Genomic DNA, 16785 nt, shown 5'->3' with positions numbered 1-16785 from the left:
ATGGCTACGTTTACACTTTGCTCCACGGTCCCCAGCCCTTCACGGAAGCCGTATTGGATATCGGACAGGATATTGTTATCTTCAGCCCAATCCTGTAAACGTTCCAATATGATTCGGCCCACTAGTTTAGTCATAGCATCCTTACTTACCTCCTGGATGATCTAGAAAGAGGAGGCAAACGCAGGTATTTTGCAATAAACAAATATTTATATTTGATTAGTCAGACATAAATCTTGTGTATGAGAATGCTGGTAATTACGATAATCGCAGCAGTCCTAAAAATTTGAATATTGGGAATACCTTAACCATTTTACATCCCAAATCCACTATTGGATTAGTCTAGTTCCTACCTAATTTCTTCAGTTGTTGTATAGGTTGTATAGTTATTTGAATTGCCTATTTATATTACAAGCCATGTAAGGATCACTTCATACCTTGGAACACCAACAGATCTACAGTTCTTTCCCCCTTAGCAATCAATTTTTGTGTCTGTTCCACCCAAATCATTGTTACTTCTGATACCCTCTCCTCCAGTAATTCTCTAAGGGAGGTGTCTCCAACCGTCTCAGTAATTAGAGCTACTTATGTTCAATGAAAATCATCCAGAGCTACTAATATTATCAGTGTTGTACACATCAGACAAGATTACATTAGTGAAAACCCAATGCAAGATTACCTGCCATGATTATCTCAGTCCAGCATTGCCAGCAGTAATGAAAAAAGGCTTTGTTGGTTTGGAATGCTTCTACAAGGGTAATACAGAACAGCCACATCGGCAATGGCCCTGGCACCAAGGTAATAAGACCAAGGTAATAATATTAGCAGTATGTCTCCCAATGTTCCATGATTTATCATTCACATATCCCCTTTACATATGTTTTGGAAACTATAATTAAGTTCTGAAAATATTCACATTTATATCTTGAATACACACTTTGCAATGTTGGTATACTTATATTAATTAAACCAAGCAAACATTTCTAATTTAGTAGGCTGGGCTGCACACTGGAGAGCTACTCACAAGTCACTGGAGAGCTACCAGTAGCTCACAAGCTACTTGTTTGAGAAATCTGCTCTAAGGTGAGGGGAGGGCGAACTCTTATGCAGCTTAACTCGCCAAAATCCTAGCAGTGCTTCTTGTTACATAAGGCAATGGAAGGCCAGCAAATGTTGCCATTTGTTTGTCCTTGCAAGCTGATTTTCCAAGGTGAATTGCCTTGCAGTTTAACCTTTTGCACACAGTCCTCCAGTTTTCAGAGAATGGAACATTTCAGTTCTCTGCATTGTTAGCATGACTGATTTAGGTCTGAAAATAATATGACAAACACTCTCTCTCTCTTATTTTTTTGTATGTAACATGTGTATTACGAGGCAGGCCCTACCACACATATCCCAATCACGAATATGGGGAATTGGGGCTTAAATAAGTACAGAGCCACCCTTGTAGTCCAGCAAATTCTGTACAATCATAGACTTAAGTTATAAGCCGCTTTGAATGTTCGCCTCATCTTCAGTGGAACATAATGCCTAAAAGGGCTTGGTATGGATTATTATGCTTTTGAACAATTAATACTCAAAATTAATGTTTATGCTATTTCACATATAGGTACATATTTCGAAGAGGAGGCAGCAGATGGGGCCCCCTGCTCTCTTTGCCACTGAATTCAAGCTAGCCTGGCTGATGAGGGGTGTAACCCTGAAACCGGTCCCACAATGCTTGTGTCCCATCCAGGGAAGACCTGGCTTGGCAGTTTGGGCTGGACTGTTCCCATGAGGCACAGGGTCAATACTGATTTGCATATAGCTGGGTCTGAACTGGGGTGGCGAAGTGAGCTAAAGAACGATGATGGATTCAAGCCAGATCTGTGACTGGGGGTGAGTGTCTGAAAAGTTTTAGCGCTCCGTTCATCATCTCCTTGTGATAGCAGATGGGGATGGTACATTATTTTTTTCGTTTACTGAAGTTACACTCCACTGAAACTGTGATGGACAGCACTGCTCCAAATATGTTCAGTGAGTCTTGGAAGCGTATTGGGACACTACCATTTATTGATTTGAAAACATCTTGGTAATCCACCTTGATTAAATCATCTATTTGCCGGAAAAGACTTAAAAAATCTGTTGAGAGAAATGAGTGTGGAAGAGATAGTGATACTGCTAGAGCACGCTTCTCCAAAGGAGTAGTTCTTGAGCTACTGACATCTTTCCAGTTACCTAGAAGTAGCTCCCCTGTGTCCAGTCCAGCCCACTAAGTTAGAAGCTTTTGCTTGACTGAGTTAATATTTGTGAACGAAAATTGAAAATTGTGCATTCAAAACAAAAAATTTATTTTCAGAGCAAATTGACTGCTGGTTGAACATCCCAAAATATTTAAAGCTAACATTTGAGTGATTAATCATTTTGTACTGAATAGGTTTTTACTAATATTATTAGCCTGGCATTTAAGCTGTGGATGTTATATATTAATGTAGCACTGTGGGTTATGTTACAAAGGGTGGCCACTAACGTAACAATTACAAACAAAGATTATTACTTTTTCTGTTGAAATATCTCACACTAACAACTGTACAAGTTATGCAAGAAACCACTTGAAGTAGGCACTATTACAAACACACTTTAAAACTGAGTTTATTTTCTCATCAACCTCTTCTGATGCCTCAGTGTCCCCATATATGCATACTAGCTCCAACACTACCTCTCCATCTGGTAGAGGTACAGTAACTACCTACCAAATAATAGAATTATAATTCCGTTATGATGCTATGAGATGGTATTCTGACTTTTAGACCTTGAGGCCTCTTTCATAAAGTCTTTCACCCATGAAACAATTTTAAATCCTCTTCAAGCTTAGTCTAATAATACACTGATCATACAGGTACATGCCTTCTGTAAACCAGGATTTTTTTAACGAATAAATTGACGAAGTAGGAAACATGACTACAAACATTCTTCCTATATCTGAGCAGGGTCTAAACCTATGTATTTCTGGGGTAACCTTTGTTGAGAATGTATCGTTACTAACTTCAGTAACCTGAGTAAGTTATGAAACCTAAAGGCTTCTTTCCTGATGACTACGCTTATATCACCTGAATAAGCAATTACCTCCATGGCTTATAACTCTTAAGTCAATTACAACATGCTACCAATGCACAACACTACGTGGACCACCTTATCCTTGTGCTATTTAAACCTTTTGTTAAGATAAAGTTAATGTAATGTGTTAGAAGTGAAAATGTTAACAGTTTTATAAACCATATTGTCATGTGTACTATATAAGGGAAAATATTTTCTTACCTTTCAGGTCCCACTGAATGATATGTTCGGCTATGCCAATGAACTCAGATCGTCTACGGAGGTAAAATAAAATCTGACATGCAGCTGAATGTGATTTCCAATTAATTTCCTTCAGTTAGTTTGTAGTGACTTTTAGTTTTTTTTGGTCATGTGGCTTATTCTAACCCACAAAAGTAGAACACTAGAGCAGAGTAGAACTGAGCATTTCATTATACTAATTGGAATCTCTTCTCCTTAGCAGCGCTCCACTATACAGTAGTATGTGGGCATTAATGGTAGACAGAATTCATACATTTATTTATGTACAACGTTTTATAAAGTGCCTGTATGTTGCCACTTCAGAGCACTAGGAGAATAGGATAATCCAAATAGCAAACTCTGTGTTCCAAGAAGAATAACAGAAGAGGATGTACTAGTTCAGCAGTGATGACTATCTCTACAACCATTAAGAACTTAATTCTACGTGGGAGTCAAAAAGAAAGAAAGATCATAAATGAGGTCTGTGCCCAGAACCCTCTATTAGGCGGGCAACTTATGGAAATGTGCTTAAAGCATCTCAAAAAAGGAAGATTTGAAAGTTTCTCATAAATTTGAGATAGTTCATATGACCCCTTGAGACCTGATCAAAATTCCAGTGGCCCAAGAGCTGTATAGGTCGTCCTTGATTTAGAGTGATGAATTGGGAGACCCAGGGACCCTTCTGGGGCTTTATGTTATCGCGATCTCTATAGATAAAATAGACCATTTCCATGGACTGCCTTGTGCATGATACACAGCAACTTGAACCTTATCCCTTGTTGTGGAGCAAGTCAATGAATGTTCTTCAAGGTGGATTCCCACTTTGATATTGAGGCCCGACCTGATTTTTTTTTATTTCTATTAGTAGTTTCTGGATTTTAGATTTGAGGAAATTAATCAGCATATAGTATAATCGAGAAAATATATTTTAAAAAAATGCTGGAGAGTTCCCCGGAACAAGCAAATTAAAGTAGTCTGTAATTCCCACATGTTTTTTATATAAATGTATACAATAATTTGCAATAAATCTGCTTGCCATAAGATGGCTACCCACATTTCGCTCATATAGTTTACATTTGCATAGGCCAGTGCAGGTCCTTAAGACAAGTTGTTTATAGCTACCTCCACAACCACCTATTTTCTGGCTGCTTATTAATATTCTAAGTAATCTGCAATGGGGAAGAGGGGCAAATGGTTATGGAATCAGTTAGAAAATAAGCATAAGTTACTAACTGTAGATAGTTGTCTACTCCTAGACTAACAGCCTTTCTTTCTCTAAAGTAGCCACTGCTCACTCGCTCGCTGCTTTGTGCATCTTATGTAATGTCAAAGTATTTATACGGAGTGCCTGTATATCAACATCATGATTTTCTAGTAATATCGATCCATAATATTTATGTAGAAATAAAGAAAGGCACTTGCCTCTGGTGGCGGTTGGCGGGAGCAACTGATGTATAAAGGGATTTGCTGCTCTGGACGTTCAAGAGAGCAGCAGAATCGACATCATTTAGTGCCACAGGGTGTATACTATCACTCATATATTGTCCCTTTTGAATGCAGCATTGCCCTGCATATATTCACTGTTGATCAGTAGTCAGTTCAGAATGCTGCCCAAAAAAACAAGTTGCAATCCGCTAAGAATTTTGAAAATATCTTTTTGGCGCTACAGTGTATAGTAAGTTTATCAATTCCCAAGTATGTTTTCCATTATAATTTCAGTGTATCTCTAACTAGCAGAAAGCTATTTCATGTCTATAATTGTATTGTTTTAGGCCCATCTTCTTGCACAATATTTTCCACGCATAATTTTGTGACAAAATGTCAGTATGACAATGATTTTCTTTTTCTTTTTTGTACTGTGCTATACTTAGAAGTGACACTGAGGTATACAAAAAAGCTGATGTGCGGAATGCTTGAATTAACCCCATCCACTGGTAATTTCTCAGGCTACATACAAATCAAATAATTATCTTGCAAATCATGTCACCTCTGTTTGGACCCAGCCACATGCCAATCGGCCTTGATTCTGCTCCAAGGGGAACAGTCCAGCCCAAACTGCCGGGCTGAGTCTTTCCTAAACCGGCACACAAGCAATACAGACCTGGATCCCTTGCTCACTGGACCCAAGCTTTAAACTAGATTGGGGTCTTGTCCATACGGAACCAGGTAGGAGAAATTCAATAGATTATAAAAGGCAAGCACCTGGTCTCGATTTTGTATTGCTACTCTTTATTTCAGTAGACTTTGTGCCTTAATTAATTAATTCTTAGGCACGTAATTATTTTGTACATTTATACCACTTTCTTAATAGGTTGTAAATATTTCAACATATCCAAATTTGACACACTACATCAAAAGAGTCTGGTCAATCACAATATAAACAATTCAATAAACTCATTCTGTATGCACTCAACAGTGTCAAACAAGAATTCTAAACAAAGATGCAAAATAATAAACATAGCATTCTAAGACAACAGTACATCAGTTCATTTTTAACAAAAACAGTCCTTTCCAATAATTCAATCAATATATTTTAGGACTGTGCTCACAAGGAATTTTTAGTAAATAGTCACTTTTCTTTAAGTGTGCACCCATACAATGTACACTATTTGTTCTATATCCATTTGTGAGTCTATGCCAAAAATTATTAAATGGTGACAGCCGACGCGTTTCTAAACTCATTCGTGATTTGTCTGAGTTTTCATCAGGGCAGGACTGTGTACCTCAGTCTGAGAGACTGTTTTCCAATTTGTGTTAGCGCTATCTCATAACGACTTGGTGGTCTGAATTGCTGTGTTGTAGTGCTGTGGTGTCATTCTTCTTGGGGCTTGGCTACCAATTGTTAAAATCACGTGCTGGTGAGAGACTGTTCTGCTTAGGAAAGTCGACTGCTTTAATCTCGCCGCTTCCCGTATAATGCGAGGGCATGGCACTTCAACGCTTATGTTTTGCCTGCTCACCTCATCTTGTAAATCATTTACACTGGACCTAAGCGGCATCCGACTGAGAGGACCAATTAGGCCACAACAAGTCTTGGGTTGCATGTGTTTCCATTAAGAGAGGTCCTGACTTGACCGGTCTGGCTGGACTGAACGTATGAAGCAGGATCAAGGCTGTTCTCAATATGGCTGGGTCTAATCTGCAGTGGCTTCGTGGGCAAAAAACGATGTACTGGGATGCAGCCCTACTAGTGGCTGAGATTAATTCAAGCACTGCATTCCTTGCTATTTTGTTTTCTTCATACTTAGAAAACATCCATATGTGTGAGTAATTTACTAAACTGTCAATGTATTGAGTAATTGGCTTGACCATTCGTAGCCCGTGGAGCTAGTGTTTACTTCTTTTACATTTTCACAAAAGGTAGATCATATTACACGTTTCATGACATTTTCATTAGTACACTTTGAAAGAGATATATCTGCGTGTGTGCATATATTACAACCTATCAGGAGTAGCATCAATGTTTGTTTTATTTTATTACATTATCTTTACTACAAAAAAAATACTTCAAATCAACTTTACCATGATTTTTCTCCTGTTTTTCTCCTAGGGTAAAGGCGAATATACAATGGAATACACTAGATACCAGCCTTGCTTAGCAAGCACTCAAGAAGAACTGGTCCAGAAGTATTTGGAATCCTCTGGTCAACTTGCCACCAAAAAGGGCAAGGCAAAGAGCTAATTTTGTACAATCTGTTGATGCACTGCTGTCTGTTTAGTTTTGCCATTTGATGGTGAAGTACACCATAAGCCGGACACTGCTTCCGAACTTCAGGGCTCTGTTTTTAAAAGACTGGATTTAATGATAACTTTGGCTGATGGTTCACCTGGTTCACTTTCTGAAGTTTGGCACTTTCATTGCATCTGCAGTGTCTAGAGAGCACACTGAGGTTGTCTCCCTTCGACAATTTGGCTTCGCAACCTTCTCAAGTCTTCTATTGAACATTGTATAGTCCCTGTTACGGCCCCAGGAGTTGCTTGAAGAGTACTGTTAAATTAGGAACTTTATTTGCCTCCATGAGAGCAGTCTATCCTGAGCAGTACAGATGTATTTTGTTTTTAAATGTATCCCTGAAACAGTCACCATCCTATATCACAAATGTCCTTCTCTAAACCTCCTTTCGAGCAAAAAAGATTGTTCTTGGGATTATAATGGCTCATTTGTGCCTACTCTTAACAAATAAATAATTGTTGACCGTGAAATGCATTTGTAAGTTTTCTTTTTTTTTCTTTTTCTTTTTTAAGTAAACTTTCTGAATTATGAACTTTAAATATGTGCAGTTGGCAGACTTGCAACATGTTGGAGCTTTTAATCACAGGCCAAGCAACCCTATAACCACGAGATCTGAAAGGAAGAATTAGTTATGGATTCTTCACCTTAGAATTACCCCCAGGCGTCAGACTGGATCCGGAGAATTTTTTCCTCGGTAGTACCCCTGCGCGTCGATAGGTGGTGTCGGTCGACTCCGCGTTAGTTGTTGGCGTCGTGGTCATCGGAATGACGTTGCAGTATCTAGTTAGATGCCGCCCTCGCGCGCCAATGTCAGTTCTTTCTTTTTCTGCGCCAGCCAGCGCAGATCCGGAGAGAGCGGTACCTCGAGCCACTTTATGACTCAGTTTTTTGCTACTTTTGTCGACATCTTTTTTGAGTCGTTCAACTCCTGGTGCATGGAGGGATGTCACGTCGGACGAGCTTAAAGGCTTGCGACTCCTGTCGCAAATTGATGTCAGTCACGGACCCCCACCTAATGTGCCTTTGGTGCTTGGAGCGCGACCACAACCCTAAGTCATGCTCCGCTGCCGGACCATGAACTCGAAGTAATTGTGGGAGTGGTCCCGAAAGCTTCTCGAGCCCAGACAGTCCACTCCGTGCCGTTTGAGGTCCCGGTCGAGAGTGAGGTTGTGGGACCGGTCGCGGAGCAACCACTCCCACCACTCATCATCGAAGTCTTTGGGTAACTCGAAGCACAAAAAGAAGGTGAAGAAGCATCGTCGCTCTTCGCGTTCTCCTCTTCCGTCGGCCGACGTGACGCGGTAAGTGGAAGGTAGTCGTCCGGCTCTACCCTCAGAGCCTGTTGGGTCTACTCCGTCCTTCCCTCCCTTTCCAGGAGCTGGAGCGACCCCTGCCCTGCTTTGCAACCATTACGAATCCTTGCATTTCATCTCTGCGCAGCCCGACTCTGCCGGCACGCCCATGGGCCCCACGGAATTGGTTGGGGGCTCTAGGCCTACGATGTCGACTGCTTCAGCTCTGGTGCCGCAGGGCCCCCAAGGATCCAGGCCTGGATCCAGATCGGCGCCGGTCGACCTTGTGACACCTCCTCTGGCATCGAATCCAGGGACGACACCTCTGCCCCCTCCAACGCCGGTTGTGTCCCCAGCCAGCATTGACCCCAGCCTCCCCCGTCGATGAGGACACTGTTCCGGACCGACATCGTCAGACGTCTCAACCATCCATTATTTTTGTACCCCTGTTCTCCCCTGATGTTTCTTACTGCCCTGAGTGACTACCAGGAGAGGGTGAGGAGGACTTGGAGGGGTCTGTGGACTTTCTTCCACGCCAGTTAGAGTAACCAGACTGGAGAGGAGTTGGGTGAAGCCAGTGGTCTATACACCTTCCTAGACCTTGGCATGCTTTCCCCCCCTACCATGGCTACGGAGGAGGGTGCATCTTACGCAGTTGTCTTGCATAGGGCAGCCGAGGCCTTAAATCTCGAGCTTCCTACGATGGCAGTCAGGACTAACCTCATGAACGAGGTAAACAGCCGGCAGCGGCCTCTTCGAAGCCCCTCAGAGCCAATCCCAATCTCTCTGTGTTTCGCAAGCTGCTAAAGACCTTCCTTTTTAACTTACCCCTTTAACTTCAGCTAACCTCCTTTACAGCCCTTGGTAGGTTCTGGTTATTTTTAGCGCTTGGACGCCTCCGGGCAGCAATTCGCGCTCTACAAATCTACATCTAATCTAATCTAATCTAATCTACTGCTGTTCAATGAGGCCCTCACGGACATCCTTTTGGGCATGTGGTCCAAACCCAACACAGGGGCTCATGTGGATAGAATGATTGCCCGACGCCAACGTCTGGCCCCGGGCAACCTCATTTTCCTCTCCCAACACCCCACCCCTGAAAGCTTGGTGGTCCAAGCCTCAACATCCAAAGGCACATTCCCAAACACCCCACCTGATAGGGAATCCAAGTAGCTGGACCACCTTGGTAAGATGTTTTCTTCCTCCAGCTTGGGACTGCGGTCGATGAACACTGCATGTCTTTTGGGCTGTTGGGAGGAGGCCCGGGTCATGCTTCCCTGTGCAGTTGCCAAAGGGAGAGACGCAGCGAAGTTTGCCATCCGATGTGGGCTGGACACTGCCGACTCACTAGGCAGGACAATTTCCACGTCGGTAGCCCTTAGACGCTACACCTGGTTGAGGTCTACTGGCTTTTCAGGTGATGTCCAAGCTACACTTTTTGACATGCGCTCTGATGGCCGTCGCTTGTTTGGCGACAAGGCGGACAGCTCGCTTGAACACTTTAAGGACTCCAGGACTACGGCCAGATCCTTGGGCCTCGCATCCACCTCCTGCCCAGCCCAGTCTGCCTATCGCCCTTTTTGCAGCACCGGAAAGGGTGCTCCACCACGGTCTGCCCAGGCCTGCCAAGCTGTCCTGGCTCTAAGCGGCTGGGGACATGGGACCCACCGTCATGGGTCTGGGGGCCAGCGGGCCGGCCAGTCCACCAGCGCCCCATCTGCAGCAGCCTCGAAGCTCTCCTAGCCTGACCTTTCAGGACCACCTTTTGTCAGTGGGCGGCTGGATTCACCATCACCCCCTACCACCCCTCACTTGTTCAACATCATGTCGGACTGGTGGGTTCTGCAAATAGTCTGAAGGAGCTACTTCCTCCCCTTCGAGACTACCCCTCCATCCATGCCACCGCAGGCCCATTGCATATCGGAGGAACACTTGGCCCTTCTCCAACAGGAAGTTACGGCTCTCATGGCCAAGGGAGCCATCAAGCCAGTTCCTGCCCCAGAAGTAGGTAGTGGTTGTTATTACCACTACTTTCTGGTGCCCAAGAAGGACAAGGGCCTGCGTCCTAACTTGGATCTCAGGAACGTCAACCTCTTCCTCCGGAAGGAGACGTTTGAAATGTTGACACTGGCTCAGGTCCTGTCTGCTGTTGACCCTGGATGGTAGCATTGGACTAGCAGGATGCTTATTTTCACATCCCCGTCCTGCCGGCCCATCGGCGTTACCTACGGTTTTCGATAGGCCACAAGCACTTTCAGTTTACCGTGCTCCAATTCGGCCTTACCAGCGCCCCTCGGGTGTTCACAAAAGTGATGGCGGTGGTCGCAGCTCATCTGCGCAGATCAGGGGTTCCAGCCTTCCCCTATCTCGACAACTGGCTGTTGAAGCCGGGCTCGCCTCAGGCTGTCTTCTCCCACCTCCAGACTACAGCCAATCTTCTGCATTTGCTGGGGGTCACCATCAATGTGCCGAAGTCACGCCCGATTCCCTCATTTTCATTGGAGTGGTTCTGGACAAAGCGCTGTTTCTGGCTTATCCTCCCGAGCAGCAAGTCTGGGATATTCGGGCTATGATTCTGATCTTTCAGCCTCTATCCCGGGTTTCGGTCAGAATGACCCTGAGGCTACTGGGCCTCATGACCTCCTGCATCCTGCTGGTGAACTATGCCAGGTGGCATATGCGGGCTCCCCAGTGGGACCTGAAGTTCCAGTGGGCACAGCATCAGGGGAATCTTTCAGATTGCATCCAGATCTCGGAGGGCACTGCAGATTAATTACAGTGGTGGCTAACAAACTTGGATTGCCAACGGCAGATCCCTCTCCCTAACCAGATTTCACAGTGGTGACAGATGCATCACTGCTGGGATGGGGTGGCCACATGGGAGGGGCGAAGATCAGAGGTCTGTGGTCTCCGGCGGAGTCCGGGTTCCATATCAACCTTCTGGAGCTTCGGGCGATTCGTCTTGCACTAAAGGCATTCCTTCCCTCTGTCGGGGGAAGAGTAGTGCAGGTGTTCACAGACAACACCACCGCCATGTGGTACTGCAACAAACAAGGCGGGCTAGGTTCATGGACCCTATGTCCGGAGGCTCTCCGCCTTTGGACATGGTTGGAACATCAGGGCATTTCTCTGGTGGTTTAACACCTGGCAGGTTCTCTGAACGCCAGGGTGGACAAACTCAGCTGCAGGTGCATGATGGCTCACAAATGGTATCTTCACTCGGAGGTGGTGCAAGATCTCTTTCAGCAGTGGGGAGAGCCTTGGTTATATCAATTCGCCACCAAAGAGAATGCGCATTGTTAGCAGTTCTGCACATTGGAATTTCCTAGACTGCACTCGCTAGGCAGCGCTTTTCGTCGCAAGTGGAGTTGCGGTCTTCAATACGCCTTTCTGCCTGTACACCTTCTGCCCAGAGTGCTGAAGAAGATCAAGCATGACCGGGCGCCTATCATTCTTGTGGCCCCGAATTGGGCACGAAGAGTGGTATCCCGAGCTATTACACATGGCCATCGATCCTCCGATCACACTGCCTCTTCGGAAGGATCTTCTGACACAGCAGCTGGGGATGGTCCTCCACCCGAACCTGTCCAGTCACCACCTCCTTGCGTGGAGATTGAACGGCCACAGTTGACAGCTTTCGACCTTTCTCCTGAAGTCTGTAATGTTATCTTGGCAGCCAGGCGTCCCTCCACCAAAACGATATACGCCTGTAGGTGGAACATGTTGGTAACGTTGTGCGCAGCAAAGGCTGTGGGTCCCCTTTCTGCCCCCTTTCAGAGGTTCTCCTCTTCATTCTTTCTTTGGCCCAGCACGGCTCTGCTCTGGGCACTCTCAAAAGCTATCTTTCGGCCATTTCAGCCTTCCTTTGGCAGATTGACCAGCCTTCTCTTTTCAAGTCCCCTATTGTAAATCACTTCTTTAAGGGTATTACTCACTTGTTTCCTCCAACTCCTTTCGTGATGCCCCAGTGGGACTTGAACCTGGTTCTTACTTATCTTATATGTGCTCCTTTCGAACTGCAACATAACTGTCATCTCAGACTCCTGACTCTTAAAACTGCCTTTCTGGTTGCCATCACCTCCGCTCGCAGGGTGAGTGAAGCCCTTTCTTCTAAGCCTCCTTTCCTGGCTGTTCATCCATACAAAGTTGTCCTCCGCCCTTCCCAAAGTGGTTACCTCTTTCCATATAGGACAGACCATCACTTTGCCCACCTTCTTTCCCATTTCGGATCCTTCTAAAGAGGAAGAGAGGCTCCACCAGCTGGAACCAAAACGTTCGCTTTCGTTCTATCTGGATCGCACAAAACAATTCCGGGTGGATGACCAGCTCTTTGTTGGTTATGTGGTGCTACGAAAGGTCGGGCCGTGCAAAAATGAACCATCTCCCGATGGGTCGTTCTTTACATCAAAATCTGCTGTTCCTTCGGCGAAAAGGGAACCTCCAGTGGGGTTGCGTACCCATTTCACCAGGGCGACTGCAGCCACTACTGCTTTGGGACATGGAGTCCCTCTTCTTGATATCTGCCAGGCAGCTACGAGTGCTTCACTGCACACGTTTACCAAACACTACTGCCTTGACAACCAAGTCTGGAGAGACTGCTTCCTTGGCCGTTCAGTTCTCCAAGACTTTCTGATGTGAACTTGGTTCGCAGACCCTCCACCAGGGTTGGTATTGCTCGGGTATCTATTCTAAGGTGAGGAATCCTTATTTAATTGTCCCCTTCAGATGAACAAGTTACTTACCTTTGGTAAAAAATTATCTGTAAAAGACATAGATTAGTTATGGATTCCTCACCGGCCCACCCATCCTCCCCGTTCTGCAAACTGACTGCTAGGGTATGGGACTCCCTTTTCAGGGCCCTAGTTTCATGCACCAGTGGTCAGTGTCTTGCATAGCTCTGCGCTTCTGGCGTGGAATGTCGTGTAAAGAACTGACGTCAGCGCATGAGAGAGGCGTCTAAGTAGATACTGCAACGTCATTCCGGCGACCACAACGCCAACTACGAACGCAGAGTCGACTGACACCACCTATTGACGCGCAGCGGTACTGCTAAGGAAAAAATTCTCCAAATCCAGTCTGACGCTTGGGAGTAATTCGAAGGTGAGGAATCCATAACTAACCGATATCTCTTACAGATATATTGTTACCGAAGGTAAGTAACTTGTTCAACACCATGTGAAGGAAAGCTGCCTCATACTTTTCTACTGGCAAAGGTCATTTTTACTTTTTTCGTCTGACATACCAATCTCGTAACTTATTACATTGATAAATTTATAATTCACTAATTGGTTACCCAAAGAGATTTCACAGCTTAACAAACAATGAGAACAAAAATAAGTCCCCCTTCTTAGTGCTCTTATTCATGTTCAGTCAATTGCTTGATTTATTTCACATGAAAAATAAGTTGTACCTTGGATATGTTATTGTTCATTGTCTGTGTATGCTGCCAAATGTTTGTAACAAAGCACTATCAGTTTTAATAGAAATGGTGCATCATGGGATTACAAAAACAAAAAGATTCTTAAGTTATGTTGGGATTTTAACATGCAAGCATGAACCCAGAATTATCATGGGTTCCTTAGGCATCAAAGGCTTTGGCGAGAAGCAGACAAGTGGAGTAGGTGGTCATATTCACCATGTATTCAAGTTTATTCTTGCCTTGTAGTATAGTAGGCAGCTTTCCTGTGCTCTGTCAGTGTTCAGCATGCAATAAAGGAATCCCCCTTGCTCTCTCGCTCTCTAACCTTTGAACAGAACGGTTAGGTGGCTCAGGCTATGAGTTCTTTCTTATGAAGGTTTGCTTCAACCTGCAGATTCATACAGTCTAATGTTCTGTGCTTCCCTTCAAGGTCTCTGAAGGTTCCTGGGTTCTGTCATTAGCCTCTTTGCATGCTCTCTGTGGAGGCTCATTGGTGATTCTTCTGTACAGTTCATACTTTGGTGGTTGTGCTTTTGCTTTTTTGGGGGGGGGGGAGGGGCACGGGGTCAGAAAGCATAATAGCTTGCACCTCAAAGCAAGACAGATTTTTCTCTTGTATGCTATTTTTTTTGTATGTGTGATTGCCCATGTTTATTTAGTCTGAGGGAAATGCCATTCTGACCCTCATTGAAATTGAATTGTTTTGAATCCTGCTACCAGTCTAAAGAAAGCTCTTCTTTCCTGTTGCAAAATGTCATTTTTGGGCATACTCGGAGCCTGCATCGGTAATCCCTGCGGCTGATCCCTGCTCTGTAAACAGGAATTGAAAAAGCATGTGTGCTTTGCACTTACATATTTTCCATGCTCACATTGACATCACCGTTCACAGGCGGACATCCCAGTATACCCTTCGGTATGTAGGCACACACAGTACAACATAGGTGGGAGCAATCTTGCAGACAGACCAGGGGGAAATCAGGCTCGTTTGGACAGTACCGCCAGGTATTAAGTAGTCTTTGTGGTCTCAAAGCTGTAATAAATGACAGAGGTCTCAGCCAGTGATGAACCTTAGCCGTGACAGGCACTAACAGCTCATAATGGTTCCAGGCGCCACTGTCCCTTGCTTGGTAAGGCAAACATAAACACTTTACATTGTTTTACGATTCCCTTAAAGTTTTATCAGGGATTGTGTTTTTTCCTCTATCTGTAGGTTCACACAGCAGATATTTGTGGACTGTATCTTGTTTCAAGGAGTGCTTCCACCATGAGGCTTAAACATCTGTCAGGAGTGTCCCAGTTCATGAGTTGTTTAGGAAGTGAATGACCTGTTTTCTGGACAAGATAACTTTGGACCAGTGGGATACTCATGCCAGCCTCCTCCAATACAAATATCTTATTGAAAGTGGTTATTGTACTGATATAATAGGCATAATAGAAAGGGTGCTAGCAACAGAGCGAGAGAAGGTACTAATGGTTGCAAAAAAAGGAGAAGGTCCGAACCTTTTCTTAAATATGCAGTTTGTGATCAAGTTCATTACAAAACTGCTCAGGATGGTAGCAGTCCTTCAAATATTATAATTTAAAGTGGTACAGGGTTGGCTGGTACTGCTGGACCTGGAAGATTAGAACTTCCATATACCTGTGTGGCCATTCCAGAGAAAATGTCTCTGATTTCTAGTCGGAGAAGAGGATTTTCATCCTCTCTGCTCCCTTTTTCCCAGGATCTCTTCCCTAATTCTGGGCTCCAAGTCTCTCTAGGGTTTATTATGGAGTAGTAGGAGTAAGACTCTGGTGCAGTTTCTGTTACTCCCAATGCATATGTGCACAGTCTCAAGTGCTTACAGTCTTACCCCCTTCTTGGGCAAATCATTTCAGGTTTGTTGCAGCCCCACCTGTCGCTTTGGTGGCACTCCAGCAGTCTAACTGGAGTTTCCTCAGTGCAGTGACACACTTCTTCAGGCTTCATTTTTCGGTTGCCTGAGGATTAGCAGTCCTGAGATTTGCGCGATACCAGCTAGGTCATCAGCAAGTGCGGTCCCACAAGGATTCTAACAATTGGCAGCTATAACTCACATCAAGTAAATTGGCAGCAGTGATGGCCCCACGAAGCTTCTTCAGCAAATCTAGACACCCCACCCCTCCCAAAGGAGCAGATATCAATTCAGCAAATGCACCCCGACCGGACCTTCGGCAGTCACATCACAGATTCGCAGTTGCCATTTGAAACAGGAGAGTCTAGGTGGGTGTCTGGAATTTCAGATAGCTTTTGATAAGCCTGCTTCCTCTGGGCTCCCCACATCCACTGATGATACTCTGGGCTGTGCACCTTCCTGACAGTCTCTCCTTCTGAATGATAGGCAGGCTTGTTCCTTCCCTCAGTAGGCAGGCTTCTAATCGTTTCCGAACAGGTGCATGCTTCTGCAGCAAGAAATCCAGACGTCGGATGATGTCCCCTCACCCCTGGCCGACTGGCTCCCAGGCAGACACCAGCTCCGGTTGCACAGCAGTCCTCTTGAGTACTCTGAGGAGCACTCCCTTCCTTGGTCATAGAGGATATGGGATTTAAATAAAGTGGGGTCGTTTTGGTTCCCCATTTTGTACACAACTGTCAGACAAGAGATATGGATCCACTGTCGTAAAATGTAGAACCGATTTTGGATGGGTTTTCATTCAAGTGTCCTTCCAGGCTTTTCTCTAGACACAGGCTTAGAGTAGGGTGATGCTTCTCACAGCAGTGATGTCTCCATCCTGGAGCACCCCAGAAACACACCATGATGGGAGATTTCTCAATCTGGTTGTAATCAGACCAACTGAAGGGCTAATCAGGGAAAGACAATGGGCTGGTATCACCTAAAGGCTTTTTCACCTTTCTCAACAGAGCCTGCAGTACAACTCCTCACTCCTACCCACCACCAAGGTGCAGTGTTGAGGAAGACGAATCAGCAGCACCTCAGTAACCAAAAGGCCTTGTAGAACATCTAAAGGAACTATTTTTCCATTACAATCACTTCAATGTCTAAGTCTCCTTC

At 44.8% G+C, this 16785-nt stretch overlaps 1 protein-coding gene across 1 annotated transcript in view; it reads left to right on the top strand.

Moving 5' to 3' along the window:
• Positions 1-7515, top strand: part of GFM1 (G elongation factor mitochondrial 1) — a 176600-nt gene extending 169085 nt beyond the window's left edge. The window contains exons 17-18 of the mRNA XM_078667074.1: positions 3302-3355; positions 6863-7515. Of these exons, the coding sequence (XP_078523200.1) occupies positions 3302-3355; positions 6863-6994 (186 nt within the window). The 3' untranslated portion in view covers positions 6995-7515. The remainder of the gene's footprint in view (positions 1-3301; positions 3356-6862) is intronic.
• Positions 7516-16785: the final 9270 nt, after the last annotated feature.

Source organism: Lissotriton helveticus, chromosome 11 (genome assembly GCF_964261635.1).
Source record: "Lissotriton helveticus chromosome 11, aLisHel1.1, whole genome shotgun sequence".
In the NCBI taxonomy this organism is placed as follows: Eukaryota; Metazoa; Chordata; class Amphibia; order Caudata; family Salamandridae; genus Lissotriton; species Lissotriton helveticus.
The sequence above is the reverse complement of the archived record's forward strand: the minus strand, read 5'-3'. Positions and strand labels throughout refer to the sequence as shown.